At 41.9% G+C, this 15,839-nt stretch overlaps 1 protein-coding gene across 2 annotated transcripts in view; it reads left to right on the plus strand.

Moving 5' to 3' along the window:
• PRKDC (protein kinase, DNA-activated, catalytic subunit) overlaps positions 1-15,839 on the plus strand; it is a 2,754,228-nt gene that overhangs the window by 74,836 nt on the left and 2,663,553 nt on the right. For both annotated transcript variants that reach the window (XM_085605657.1, XM_085605658.1), the window contains exon 7: positions 10,220-10,319. In XM_085605657.1, the coding sequence (XP_085461783.1) occupies positions 10,220-10,319 (100 nt within the window). The remainder of the gene's footprint in view (positions 1-10,219; positions 10,320-15,839) is intronic.

The raw sequence follows: 15,839 nt of genomic DNA on the forward strand, positions 1-15,839 counted from the left end.
CGAGCTATGCCTCAGATTATATTACTATTTGTGAAGAAGACCGGAGATAGCCAGGTCTCCTCCACCCCTTTGTTGCCCTCAAGGTACCTGTGGAAATACATTTTACAGATGCCTCAAATTTAGCCTTTCTTCTGTTTTTTACTGCATTCTTTTTCACCTCATTAATTTTGTAAGAACCAGCAAATTTGAATCCCCCGCCCTCTCCTACACCCCGTTCCATCCCCTCTAGTTCACTCCCTTTCCATCTGCTCTTCTAGACCCCCTCTTCATCACCCAGGATACAGTGCTGGCTTCTTAACCATTAAAGATAACGATCCCTCCAGTTCATTCTTTTTACTCTCTTCATGCAGTTGTATCGTTCGCTTGGACCACACACACACTCGGATGGAGTTCCCTGTCTACTCCTTCCTATTGTTCTATACCTAGCTTTTCAGTGAAAACCTTAGTTTCAGGATGAGAGCATGACTACCTTTATGTGAGAGGAATGTAGACACCCCAGTGGCTCTTTTGGGCATATAAGATCTGACCAAATGGTCTCCTTAAAAGCTGTCCTTGCTGAGATGTTATTAACTCTTGCCAGTTCTAGCTTTCTTTACTTATCGTGACCCGGATTGGGTCTTCATCACGGATACATGGGCAAATGCCTCATCGGGCCCGGACCTTGCCAGCACTATCCCCTCAGGCTATGCTATCATTAGACTGGACAGGGAGGGCAAACCTGGTGGTGGCCGCGCCGTAGTTTATAAACTGATATTTCACTGTCACATGGAGTCACTTCAGTGTACCAGTTTATGCGAGGCCTTCGATTTTGTTATTATAATCTAATCCACCGACTCCTTTGCTGGCATATTACTATATAGACTTCCAGGTCCCAGATTCCTGTTCCCCACCGATTTCGCAATGTCAATAGAACCCTATTTAACCAACAATAATGTTACCCTCATGGGGGAATTCAATTTCCATTTAGAAAAGACCAGGAGTGCAGATTCCAGAGCCCTTACTGACACCATGGCATCACTTGATCTCCTGCAACTGGTCAAATCCCCCACACACTCGGCAGGACCCATTCTAGATGGGATCTTCTCCAACGATGCCAGGGTATTGGTTCAAGGCATATTACCCCTGGTCTTGTCTGATCAGCATGCAGTAGTCTTCATCTTAGATGTCCTTTCCACATAGACCAAAAATAACTTTGTCTCCAAAACAACATTCTAACAAGACTGAAAGGGAGTCTCAGCAGAATCTCTTTGGAATGCCCTCTGAGGGGTTCCTTTTACTGTGTCTGTGGACGTGGATGCAGAAGCTGCAAAATTTGCAGCTTGGCTAAGCTCTGCACTGAAGTTGTCGTGCCTGTTAAGGAAATCAAAACTTGCAGGCAGCTGCCCACAGCTCCTTGGGTCACTGATAGGCTAAGATTATTGAGACAGGTCTGTCGTCGACAGGAACGAAATTGGAGGAAAGAACATTGGGAGCAAGACAAAACTCCGTATAAGAATGCTATAAGAGAGTATAAAAATGCCGCCTGAGAAGAAAAAACACTATTTTGCACTAACAGGGTTGAATCGCATGTTCCTCAAAAGAACTCTTTAAGGTTGTCCACCAGCTTGCGTCACATCCAGCTCCCTCAGAAAACTGAGGGCTCTACTGAGCTCTGTTATTAAGTGCTTTCTTTCTAAAGTCACCAATATTTATAAAGAGTTCCCAACTGCAAATCAAGAGAAGCAGGCAGACGGCTGCCCCACTACCTTTGGGCAGGATGACTTATGCCACTGCAGAGGTTGAGAAGAGACCTCCCATATCTTAGTCCTGGTTCCATCCTTTGACTCATGCCCTAACTGAGACCTATCTCCTGAAACTAAAATCTGGATCTCCACTGGAACTGTTCCCTCCTAAGATCCTCCAAATGGCAAATAGCAATATAGCCCATCCCCTAACTGACATCATGAACAGACCAATTCCCTCCAGTTGCTACCCAAGGCTGTGGAAAGAGGCTGCGGTTAGACCTTTTCTTAAGAAACCCAATCTTGATCCGAAGGATTTGAAGAGCTATTGCCCCATCTCACTGCTCCCCACTCCTGCCAAGATCATGGAGAAACACCTTAACCATCATTTGGTGACATACGTGGAGCAAAGGGGGTGCTGGACCCATTGCAGTTTGGCGTCTTACCCTATCATGGCCCGAGACTGCCCTTGTATCCGCAACTGGTAGGATCAGGCGTCTAGTTGATGAAGAGCAGGCGACGGTCCTGATCCTTTTAGATCTGTCTGCGGCCTTTGATACCATTCGTCCTACCCTCCCCACTGATCGCCTGCAGTCTTTGGGATCGATGATCTGGCCTTGAAATTGCTCAAATCCTTTCTTACTGACCGGACACAAATCTGGCCCTTTTTCCTCCTCGTGTGGAGTTCTTCAGGGATCGTCCCTTAGCCTCATGTTATCAAGCTTGTACATCACGCCATTGGCTATACTGATCCGCTCCTATGGTCTTCAGGTTGTGTTGTACGCCAAAAACACACAGATCATTGTATCCTTCTCTAAAGATATGGAAGCCACAGCATCCAACTTCAGCAACTGCATGAAGGCGGTAGCCGCATGGTTGAGCAAGAACTGTCTCAAGTTTAACAAACTGTCTCAAGTTTAACAGAGAAAAAACCGAGTTGTTGATATTTGGAACTCGCACATCTGTAAGGAACCAGAATTGGTGGCATTGACAACTTCGGGACACTGCCCATCCCCTACCAATTCAGCCAAAAATTTCGGAGGCATATTGGATGTTGACTTCTCCTTGCATCTTCAGGTCAGTCGTATGATGTTGCCCTGCTTCTGGATCATTAGAACTGCAAAAGTTCTTACCTTTCATTCCTTCCCATGCACAGAAACATGTGGCCCTGTCATTAATCACATCTAGGATTGATAATTTCAATGCACTTTATTTGGACACCAACAAGACTACTAAATACCTGTCAGTCTCTGAAGGACTGCATGCACTTCACTGGCTCCCTCTGCAGAAGTGGATCACCTTTCAAGGCCATATGTATCATTCACAAAGCACTTCACAGTGCGAGCCCGGAAGGAATCGTATCCATGTTTCAGTGGTATTCTCAAAGTAGACCTCTCAGATCAGCAAGTCACAATTTATTGGTCACCATCCGTGTGCGCAGAAAGAGACTGGGAGGTTGAACTTTTTCATTTGTGGCTGCCAAGCCCTGGAACTCCCTACCCCTTCATCTGACCAATATGCAGCTCCATATGCCATTTAGGAAGGCCTTGAACCTGGGTCTTCCCCTTGTGATTGACCCTGTCATCTGGTCATGTTCAGGTATATTGTCAGGATTGGCAAGAAGTGCCTTGACGCCCATGGGCAACTGTTGCGCTATACACATCTATATTGTTTGCTTTCTCTATAGATCTGTTAGCCTCTGAGGCAATCAATCAGAATTTATCATTTTCTCTGAAGTGCAGCTAATCACCCAATAGGGTATCCAAGCGCTTGCAGGTCCCGGAGGCACATTCGAACAGCCAGGTCTTGAGGGCCCTTCGGAATTTCAGAAGTGAGGTGATGGTCCGCAGCTGCGTGGGGAGACAGTTCAAGGTCTTTGCTGCTATGTATGAGAAGGAGCACCCTTCACTTCTGCTTCGGTAGACGCGGGGAGTGTGGGCAAGTGATAGGAAGGCGGAGCGTAGTCTTCTCGACAGTTGGTGGACGTTAAGGTGGGATTAATGTAGGCGAATAATGCAGGGCTGTCCTGAAGTGCTTAATCAACAACTCTTTTAAGAAATCCTTCATTGCAGTTTTGGAATGTCTTCTGAAGCACATCACTGAAAAATCTCAATCCACACTCTACTAGTTGCTTGAGGAACCACCTTTGTGACTGTCCATCTGGTGTTATAGTCAATCAACAAAAATATAAAATACTCTTCCAATCACCTATTCCACTCACAGGACCAACAGTGTCAAAAGCCACCTTATTCCAAGGTGTTTCAGGTATACTAAAAGGGAATAGGTGTGAGCTGCGACTTCTCTGTACCTTGTCACTGGTGGCACAAATAACATGATTTTACTTTCTACTTCACCAAGTAGTCCGTACCTGTGTCTGACCCTACTCTTCTCCTCCACTGTCCTTCATTAGTAATGTTATCAATTTTTTTCTTGCTTGACTTCCTGCCACATATAAAAGTTTGACATCTATAATGCTCAATTCATCCCTGAGATAGCAAGAACCAATGCTTGATTCTGGAACCTCTGCCTTACGTGTCTCTGTGCACCCAACGTTGGACTTGGGTCAAAACTCTGTAGCTTGTTTCACCATTCCCCTGCTCCTCAGCAGAAAGTAGCACAGTAAATTGTGTACTCGACAAGGTCATATCCACTCCACGGCATGTCACCCCTACATTTTCAAATCCATTTTATATTCCATTTCAGAAGCTGATGAAAGGTACCAAACCCCATTTATAACAACCTGTAGAGCCATGACCACAAAGAAACGCCATAGCCGCATGACATCTTGCTTTCCATTTATAAACAGTACTTTGCTAACAGCTCACATAATGTTCCTCTGTTCAGATTTCTCAGTTCCTAAAAACTAAATCCTAATTCAACCCATGCCCTCTCGGCTGAGCAGAAGCCCTAAATCCCACCTAATTCCCTCTCAAAGGTCTGCCTTCCCTAGGCCTTTGTCTTTTTTCTGTAGTCCAGCATTACATGTATTAAGGTCTACTGTAATTGCTGTACATCCACATCCTAATTATCTTTTTCTTATGTTTACAATTTTGGTCACTGTAAGGCTTATCTTAAATGGAGCAAACAGCCACTGCAGTGCTAAATAGGGTCCCATCCAGGGTTCTTTGGAATGCATTATTTAGCTCTAGCTGTTATGTCTTAGACGAGGCCGGTAGCTGTTTACCTTGCTCCAAGGTGTTAAAAAGGTTTGTGGTGTATAAAGTGTATATGAAATCAGTAGATCTTTTTCTTGATGAGAGTTAGCACTCACCTTTGAAAGTCTGCTTCAGTACAGTGTCAAGATATGAAAATGTTACTGAAGTGTGGCAATGATACTCCTCTTTCAATCTTCTCAAAAGTCACATTTTGAATCATCTCACTAGCATCATAAGATGCCCAAAGCTTGATTTTTAAGAAACACCTAAAGCCCAAGGAGCAACTTCCAAGGGAAGGTCCACTTGAGGCCACAGCCAGCAAAAGAACAGCCTTTGGCAGCTCTCTTTGCCTCTTACTTTGATACCGAGGAGAACCGTTTCTAATCCAGCAAGGCTAGATGTGTTAAACCTGACTGAGAACGCTAGAGCGAAAAAAGCTTTGTTACAATAAATATTTATTTTCACCTGCATATGCTGAGAGTGAAAACTTGCTTTCTAAACCGTCAGCAGACGTGCATTAAAACTGACTGAGCCAACTGGGTGTCTGCTTATCAAACTGTAATGTTTGCAGTGTGTGTGAATTAGTATCCACGAGGCAGCATTTTAGCCAGATAACTGTAGGCCTAGAACAGCGTTTCCTAAACTGTGGGTCGTGAACCACTGGTGGGTCGCAATCCGTTTTTTTTTGCGGGTCGCAATCCGACTTTTTTGCGGGTCGGACAAGTCTAAGCAATACATAAAGATTCCTTTAAATTCCGTGCTTATCTTGACACATTTTCCGGTGCTTTACAGATAGAGGTCATTGGTCAAGCTGTCTTAAAATTGTTGTTTATCCTTTTAACATGAGATTGGTGTACACTTTTCTTTCTCTGACTGGAAAATTAGAGGATTTGTTTTTTTTAAAAAGTGAATTATGTGACAATAAGGACAGGGAGTGTAAGAGGAAAGGCTGTAGGATGTCGTTTTTGTGCAGCACACAACACAATTTAAATACCTGTAAATGAACTGTATGCTTTCAGCAGTAAGGAGACCAAAAATAAAGCTAATTTGTTTTCTAATTCTGAAGTGTGCCAGAAACAGATTTTAATAAGATCAAAACGTATCAAGACACTACTTGGTGATACACAAATTATAAATATTCACAGAAACCCTATTTCCACACATTCTCATTTGAGAGTTATATAGCTTTTATTAGTAAAACTGTAGGTCTGTGCAACGTAAGTAACCATTTCAGTGGAAAATGTTTTGTATGTACTACCACATGCTTTATTTACATTCAAAAATTGCCCCTCCTTATGTACATTAAAGGTAGGTGGGTAGCGAACGTTTGTTGTTCTAAAACGTTTGGGAACCACAATTAGACTTTAAAAAAAAAAAAAAATATTAGAAGGTTGCAGATGGAAGAAAAAAAGACATAAGTTACCATCCTGCAAATCCAATTATCGTGCGACTGAGGTGGCGTCACGGAGACAGCCCAGTAGGACGAGACACAGGTACAAAAGAATATTTACTCTACAGATCTTATTTCAGCCAAAGGGTGATTCACTGAAATTTACAAGTTGGGCACAATTCCATAACACGCATCCAATTATCTGAAGCATCTGATACATAAGAGTATTTATTGGTAAATTTTTCAAAGCGCTCCAGTGTATAGCAGAGCTGATCTGAAACATAATAGATTCTTCTAAGATTAGAATGTTTTAGTAGCATATGCATTTCGACATTAACTTGTAACCAATCTTCTGTGAGATCTAATGCAATATGCTCTGCTGATCTAGCTTCATTTTTGTCTGCAGTATGGCCCCTGCTGGCTCACCCTGTGGAAGGCTGAGGAAATACAGTTATCTATTTTGATTAGGTAATTTCTCCATTGCAAGTATTTATAAAAATACCCATCAAAGGAAACCTAAATTCCTCTTCTAGCTCTGCAAAGGATTTGATTCTTTCACGTCCGAAGAACTGTTTACCTTCTCTAATATTGTCTTTTTCTTAGTTGTACAGTGATTGAGAGTCATGGGAGAGTTAGGAGCACACCATATGAGAAGACATTCTCTTTTAACTTTTAGTTTACTCTTTGTAACTCACCGACCATTATCCTGACTTAAGACCACTACAGTGTCAAATTTAATTTGTCTACAAATGTGCAGTGGCTGCATTTTCGAGGCCTAACCAAGCAACTCTAGCCCTTCTGTCTTCTGTAGCAGAATCTTTACCTTAAATTGATCACTTGTGTCTGGGATCAATACTCATTTTAGAATTTGGAAAACTGTTGCCAAATAATCATTCGCAAAGTTGGGGAGAGCCTCTCCCCGTGTTCTAGTTGGCTCTAGAGTTTTAAACTATCATCGCTAGGTATTTTCTTGTCCATACAAAAACATTCATTTCTTCAGTGTTTGAAGGAAACCGTTAAAGAAAATGCATGACAATATTTAAAAGAACAATAGGCATTAAGGGAGAGTGATTATCCTCGCTATATTAGTGCACCTTACTATTGAAAGTGAGGAATGTTACGAAGCAAAGAAGTCCTGCTTGATTTTCTTCATTTCTAGAATTAAATCACTGCCAGATTCCAGATTGGACTGAGCCCTCTATTTTCAGCGCTGGCTGAACTGGAACAATTTCTTCCTGCAGGCATGATCCATCTATGGAGAGCAAACGGTGCACAAAAAGCTGGTGCCCTCAAGAAAGGTAGCAAGGGAGGAAGAACCATAAGGGGGGCGAAATCTCCACATGCAGATGAAAGATGTACTTCAGAGAACAGTTCAGGAGCTGATGCGGTGCGTCTGGAATCAGGAAACAAGCAGGGTAAACTAAAAGATGATTCTTGAACCCAACGAAAGTTCTCAGGAAAAACAATGGGCCAAAATATAGTCAAGTGTGAAAAGCACCATGAAAAATACCATCAATTGCTTTGCTGCACACACTCACTTGAATTCAGCTGGCTTTTGTACTAAACTGACAGGAAGTGCCATCAAAAATTCCAGGAACCATCTTCAATTGGAAAACAGCCATACAAATCCATTGTGCCCACCGTATTGGATTGGGAATGAGGATAGTCCAACTCTGCCGCCTCTTCGTGAAAAAAAGTGGAAGATTCCAGAAATAGGAAGTGACATCACAGGATGTACAGCCACCAGATTGGACAGGGAAGACGTCAAAGGAACCCACTGTGCCCTCCATTTTGGATTGGGATAGCTGATCTAGTGCAGCTCCGCCTTTTCCTGGGAAGCTGTTGGACAGTGAAGGAAACATGGGGTATTCCAGAAGGTGTGTAAATGGGTTCCAAAAATATTCTTTATAAAACACCATTTCCTCCTAAGACATTGCTTGCAGAGATTTAGGTTTCTAGGAGAAATGTTGGACATTCTCAGCATTCCTAAGTCACAATACTCGAACCCTTTCATACCTAACTGGGTGATGGGGGCTTCTACTATGCATAGGTAATGGAAAAAACTGTAATGTGACGATGTGCACAAGTGATCTGGAAGAGTCGAGTTTAAAAGCAGACACAAAGCGTCACAATTCATAAAAAAATACTCTGCACTACTGATGGAAATGGTCGCTATGTTAGATGAGAACATAGTAGATATCACAGACATTTGCAGTGGAACTGAAGAAACAAATTACAGCTTTGTAGACCTCTGTGGAAGTAAAAGATCGAAAGCAGGAGGCAAGGTGTTGTGCTTCTTTGTTAGACTTGATCCACATAGGGTTGTTTTGTTTTTATGAAACCTCGAGTCTTGCTCAAACAGTTAATGAAGGCTTTTGGCTTCTCAGTGTTGTCTGATTAGACACGAGGTGTATCATGTCAATATGACCATTAGAAAAGCATGCATTAAAAACAGCACAAATGGTTCACACACCTTACTCAGGGTTTAAAAAATAAGTGCAAACTGTCCACTATAATACCCGTACTCGGGGTTTAAAAAATAAGTGCAAACTATCCACTATAATACTAGTGATGCTCTTTATTCTTAAGCCCCTTCTGTCATATGCACGGGAAGCCCTTATGCTCTAAATGGTACTGGAGAAAATGCAATAGCACTTTAACTAGAAAATGTCCGAGCTTGGCAGCCCCCTGCACACCATTCCTTTCATCTGCAAGATTGAGGTGGGTCTTATTAGACAGGAATAGTAAATATAACTGAGGCTCAAATGCCATGATTGAAAACGGCTGGAGGAACAAGACATCCTGAGCAATGATTGTGCCCCTTTGGCTTTTCATCTACTGGCTCTTCTTCTCTTGACTCTAAAGGCTGTCTGGCCTTCACACCGTCTCACAAACCAAAGCAAATTCGTTTATTACATCTTCTGGATACAAAGGCTTTGTCAAAACGTTTGCTCACCTGCTGATCTTGACATTCTTTCGTCACTGGACTTTTAATACGGCTCCTTCCTTCATTTAGTTAAAAAAATCTTATGTATTAGTCTTGTGAAAAACCTTACTCCTCATTGCTGATTGGTTTCTGAATTCATTTTTCCACTAAATCCACTCTCGCTAATTCCTGTATCTGTTCTTTCTCTTACTGACCTTGCTGCTGACTTTAACGCTAGAGTGCCCTGAGACCCTTACGGGTGAGTAGTCACGCTTTGCAAGTCACCTGATTGATTGAGAGTTAATCACTTACTGTTCAGATACAGGGACAAGTTGTTGTTGACAGAGGTTTTATTTTTGGTATGTTACATTTCTGATGATACCAGTTAAATCAATTGTTATCTTACCTTGCTTTATATTACTATCACACTGTAATAGTTGTATTTTGGCTAATGGGTATTTCAACCAAATCATATTATTATTTGCGCACTCACTGCGTTAATGGAATCACTTTCAGTGCTTGTTCATTCAACTACCCCATAAATTGTAAGCACCAAGTCAATTTTCAACTAATAGTTGAAGGTTGAGTGAATCAGTTGTCTTTGTGTGACTGGAGGGAGTATGCATGATTAATTACAGTGAGCTTCCTTACATTTTATTAGTGCCTACATTTCCTCTTGGGCAATTAAGATGCCTACTAATGATTGATATTGGTGAACGCTTTGTATCAACATTTTAATTAATTGCTGTGTCAACATTTTGTATGAATGATCTCCAAGACCTAATCCCTGAAACATCTCTTATGGGCCCATTTTCGTTTCTCCGCAACCCACACAATTGGACGCTAATCAGTATAGTTAATTATAAACAAAATTATACAGAGGATACCTGATTTATCTTGGTCACGTCTCCTCCCACGTATGATGGACGTTTGCTAACGGGCAGAAAAGAGATTACTGCAATTTTCCCTTGTGTTCTCAAGTGTGTGCAATTTGATAGAAAATAACCACACTAAAAATATTTTTCAGATGACCTCTGGAACAAGAGAACCGAAACTGCCCTTGGTCGCAGGATGTCTGAAGGGATTGACGGCACTGCTGTTTAACTTCACAAAATCTGTAGATGAAGGTACAGTACAGGAACAAATTTTTAGTGAGCAGTTGTTTGAGTGCTTTTGTGCTCTTATGTTAGTGATTTCTGAGGTGTATAACATGTGCCACAATGTGGCCCTTTGGTGCCAAGACAGAAAAACAATACCAAACATACACACAACACTGCCACTGGTATGAGGCCTGTAATACGGGAGGCTTGTTTGAGCGTGCTGTGGTCCTTTGTCTTTATGTCCAGGGTAGATCACTGCTTCATTTGGCTGTATGGAGCAAGAAAACCCTCCCCAGGGGTTGCAGAAATTGAGTTTTTTCTTTTAAATAATAAGAACGTCAAAATGCTAAGAATGCAAAAAATAATGTTATCAAATTAAAATTATCAAAATGATTTTTCTAAAACAAGGAAGAAGCAAGTAATCAATGAAGACCTACATTTTCAACCTAAATATAGGGGATTATACAAGAGAAAAAAAGAAGACGGACAAACGAGAAAAATGTTTCTTCCAATCTAGAAATATATATATCTGTAAATACAGTTAATGATAGATTAACACCTTTATTTTGATTTTATTTTGCAAAGAAACTGCAACATAAGTAACATTAACGTTGCAAACCTAATTAGTATCATAGCAGGGTAACGACTCAGACATTTTTTAGAACCATAGGATTTGATTTGTGCCACCACGTCTCCCCCTCATGTTGTGCCCTTAGTTAAACATCCATGCAAAAAAGAATCATAGTTGTTCCTTTCGGCACACTGACCAACTAAAAAATGTTTACCGTAGCACCTACAGCACCACCTCTTATATTTACAAGACAGTGCTCCATAGGCCTTCAGAATTGACCAGTAATCGACTCAACTTCGTTAACTGCATTGATAAAAAATAACCCTGCATTGTTTTTACAGTAGACTTTCTCTCTAACCCACCCTACATTTTTGGCCTTTGGCTTCGGATATGCCAGTAGTATCATCAGTGATTGGGGGGAGGGGGGAATGCAAAAATGTATAAAGTTCAAGACTGTGGCTGCAACCACTCTTCAGTAATCCAGAACACCAAAGCGAAGAAATGCCATACAAACAAAATTAGTGTGGGGGTGGTGCGCACCTAATGCACTAAAAGCCATTGAAGTCTAACATTTGTGGAGCCATGCAGGGGAATGGTGCACATGCTTTATGAACACAAATTGTACAAGTTGTCTATAGTTTAATGATACTTTAACAATTTGCAAGCAGCAGTGTTTCCAGCAGTTCTCCTCAACATTAGTATCTAAATCAATGGGATAAACTGAATATATGGAGTCATTCACTTCATAAGGCTTTATTCGGAGCTTAAAATACAAGTCCATAAAAGCAGAACGAATACACAACAAATACAGTAAACATAATCATATTAAAAAATTGCAAAACAGATTGCATAGTTAAAACATTTAAATAGTTAAAAAAGCATACTAGGCCTTGCTTTGATAGCTGATAGGAGGAAGGTGGCAGTAAAAAAGCAAACATCAGAGTAAGGTTTTAAAAGCAACTTCATAGCATCTTGTATACTCCTAACTCCAAATTTTAACAGGATAGGCTTAAGGTAGGCTTGACGATAGCTACCATATAGGTTACACAGTAAAAGAAAGTGCATTGTGCTTTGAGCTGATACATTATCACATGGGCATGGGCCTACCGGATGTTTTTTGAAACACGGGTAGGCCACCAAATGGTGCACAATCCCAAACCTTAATCTGGTAATAACATACCGGTGGGAGGGTCGAGTAACTAGACTTAAATACGGCTGAAATCCCTCGTTTTCACAGAATCTGCCGTAAAACATACATGTACTTAAGTTACTACTGATCCTTTCCCGCTTCTCTAACTTAAAATTCATAAAAACCGACTTCATCACTTCTTTGGGCAAACTGGAAGGGGCGTTACAATCATCTTTAAGTTTAATACCATAAATCTTTAGATAACAATTTAAGACAAATTTGATCCAGGGAATTTTTAGGTGGCCGTCAGTGGAGAGACAATCTCCGATAATTGCTCTGCTTAAGGAGGTCTCTTCCTTTGACCAAACAGAGCGCCACAACATTAAAGGCCTTATTGCTAATAGGTCGGAGAGGTGGAAAATACCTAGCTCTCTGTGAGCCAAATCGTTGGTAGCTGATTTGGGCAAACACAGGAGCCTTTTAAGGAAAAGGTTTTCCTCCACTTGCAGGTTCCCTGCCTTGATATGCCCCCACACCGCGGCTCCATAAAGGGCCACCGAGAGACATCTCATTTGAAAAATCGTTAGCATATCTTTAATCCTTTTGTCTCCGATATTGGTAGCAAATTTAAACACCCCATGAGAGCTTTTCGCCATCTTAGCCTGGACACGGTTGATCTCGCTGGTCCAACTGCCCGTTTTAGAAAAGGTGATGCCGAGATAATTAAAAGACTCCACTGTTAACACCTTGTGTCCTTCTATGAAAAAGGCATGGGGTTTTTTACATACCGCACCACATTCCATAATAAAGGTTTTTGATTTGTTGATCAACAGCTTCCTGTCCTTAATGAACAGTGAAAACCTGTCCATCAAGCCCTGTAGGCCAATAGGGGTCCTAGACAAGATTACGGCGTCGTCCGCATAAAGAAGTACGGGGACGCTGAAATCATTAATTTTTGGTGCATCAGCCGCAACCTCCTTTAAAACTAGATCCACTTTATTAATAAAAAGAATAAAAAGTAAAGGAGCAAGCACACACCCTTGTCTAATTCCCCGCCTAACCCTAAACTTGGGGGTACACTCCCCAGCCTGACCATAACGGACACTAGAGTTTAATTTAACATAGAGTCTCGCTAAAAAATAAACAATAGACTCCGGTGCCCCCAATTCCAATAATGTGGCCCATAAAATATTATGGTTCACCATATCAAAAGCACTGCTCAAGTCTGCGAAGCAGAGATAGAGGGATCCTTTTTTTGCCTTGGTGTATTTCCCGATTATTAAGTCGAGGTTGAGGCATTGTTCTAATGTTCCTCTGCCCTTCCTGAAACCATATTGGGAATCAGCCAGGATATTATTGGACTCCGCCCATTCTTCCAGCCTAACCATAAGTACCCGGCTCATAATTTTCACCGAGGAGTCCAGGAGGGAAATTGGGCGGTAGTTCTTCGCATCCCCCCTGTCTCCTTTCTTGTAGATTAGTACAATTATGGATTCCTCCCAAGTGTGGGGAACCCCGTTGCAAACGGCAGTGTTAAATACCTTTGTAAGCAGCGGACCCCATATCTCGGGTGCTGTTTTGTATACATCAATGGCTACCCCATCAGGTCCCTGGGCCTTCCCACCCCTACTAGATTTAATACTGTCCCACACTTCGGCGGTGGTGATATCCAAGGGGATGACAGGCCACCTGTCATCATAAAGTCCCCCATCTCTGGCCGAGTCAAAGATCGAAGAGAAATGGGTGACCCAGCTCTCCGCACTGACATTAGCTGATAGTTCGGGCATCTTATCGTCCTTTAAAAAGGGGCTATTAACAGTTGCCCAAAACAAAGAGGAATCCGCGTTGGAGGCTGCCTGGTCTAGTTTATCCCATGCCTCTTGTCTTAGTTCTGTTTTCCTAGACTTAATAGCGGTCTGATAGATCCCTCGCAGTTCCCTAATCGTTCCAATATCTCTCCTCTCTGCTGCCAGTGCTATTTTTAGCCTCTTAAGTGCAGTAGTGCATGTATGGTCAAACCATCCCTTATGCTGGAGTTTCCTGCCCTTGTGGAGTACGGTGAAGTTGCTATCTATGATTAAATTAATATTAATAAAATGATGCACAATTTCAACATTTCCTTCCTCACTTTCTAAAATTGTAACAATTTCCGTAAGACATTTTGAAACGATGGCATTGGATTGAATGTCCGCTTTATTACCTTTCCATCTGATACGAATACCATTAGGTCGATGTGGCTCGATATTGGTAATAGTGCATGGGATAAACACCTGTCGGTCCTTCCATAAGGTTACCTCAGCAGTGATACAGTTATGATCACTAATTAGGTTATCCACAACTACAGGGGTTGAACACCATGGGCCAATACCGGATGATATACAGATAAAGTCAATTACTGTATTAGCATTCCTTCCCGTGTAAGTGGGAATAATTTCGCCTGAGGAATTAACCTGGTTAACCAGTATTTCCATGTCATAAGTAGTTAAAATTTTGTTCAAAGAATTACCATAAGAATTATGAGGGAAATGGCGAACACCATCCCCCCAATGGTCAGTAAAGCCACATACCCTTTGAGCGGCAAGGGGACACACCACTGTATTAAAATCTCCTACCCAAATGATATCAAAAACAATATCAAATTTGGTTATAATGTCTTCCATAGCAGATTCCAATGCAAGTACAACCTGATACCTTGAACAGTCAAAAATATTATTGTAAAAGTTAATTAAAAGGATATTTCTATCCTGCTCCTGTTGAAGCCATAAAATCTGGGAGTGTGCACCAACCAAAACATGTTTCTTAACTTTGATGGGTATTTCTACAGAAATCAGAACCAATAACCCACCCTTTGCCCTGCCCGACGATGAGGCCACAGCAGGTAAATTGAAAGAAACAAAACCATTATAATTGATTGGGTCAACACACCAGGTTTCCTGAAGACATACAATGTTAAAAGTATTAATGAATTCTAACCATCCCAGACAAGTGTCCTTAGATGAGAGTCCCGCAATATTCCAACTAGCAATCAAACAAGCACTCTGTCTACGGGGTCTGGATGAGGGTATGGGGCTAGTAAGGACAGAGGGGACAAAACTACAAGGCTGGTCCCCAGCCAGGGGAACACAATTCTCTCTTTCACAACATCTGGTCATCCTGCTGGTAATATAATTCCTACTGGCATCTACTATGTCTAGCACCCTCACAATAACATTCCCTCCCTTGCCTCCAACGGTGTCAACAACATCCATTGGTTTAGACGAGACTGGCGCCAGTCAATCATTGCAATCCAGTCCGCTCAGTACTTCAAATCGGTTTGACGTAGTAATGGTAGGACCAGGGAAAACATTCATATCTCCTTCTCTCGTCCCAGTAAATACAACATTAGGACGGGTATTAAGATGCCTATAGAAATACCCTAGAGGCCGAAGAGATATCCCTTGATCCTGTGGAGGTGATGATTGTGCTCTTAACAAGGCTGTTGATGCAAGATGGGGGCTTCGGAAGTTGACTATAATACAGTCACCCCCACAGGTCTTGCGCGAGCTCCCAATCCAATTAACTCTTCTTGTGCTTAATATATTCTTTGCCAAAACAACTGGGAAGCCGCATTCCCGATGCAGCCAATCCACAGTTTTGTTTTTCAGAGAAGCATGGGATTCACTATAATTGCGGCCAGTTTCATTAACTTGTGGAACATTGGTAAGTACTGCCACAAACGGGGCACAAGCTGGGGGCAGATCGGGCCTGGAAGTACCAGGGTTTTTTAAACCAGGTCCAAGCTGATTCACGGCGGCAGGGGTGCATAACAATCTTTGTTGGCCTGGGGTCTGCAGGGAGTCTGGTACAT

The sequence above is a fragment of the Triturus cristatus genome, chromosome 5_1 (assembly GCF_964204655.1).
Source record: "Triturus cristatus chromosome 5_1, aTriCri1.1, whole genome shotgun sequence".
Classification (NCBI taxonomy): Eukaryota; Metazoa; Chordata; class Amphibia; order Caudata; family Salamandridae; genus Triturus; species Triturus cristatus.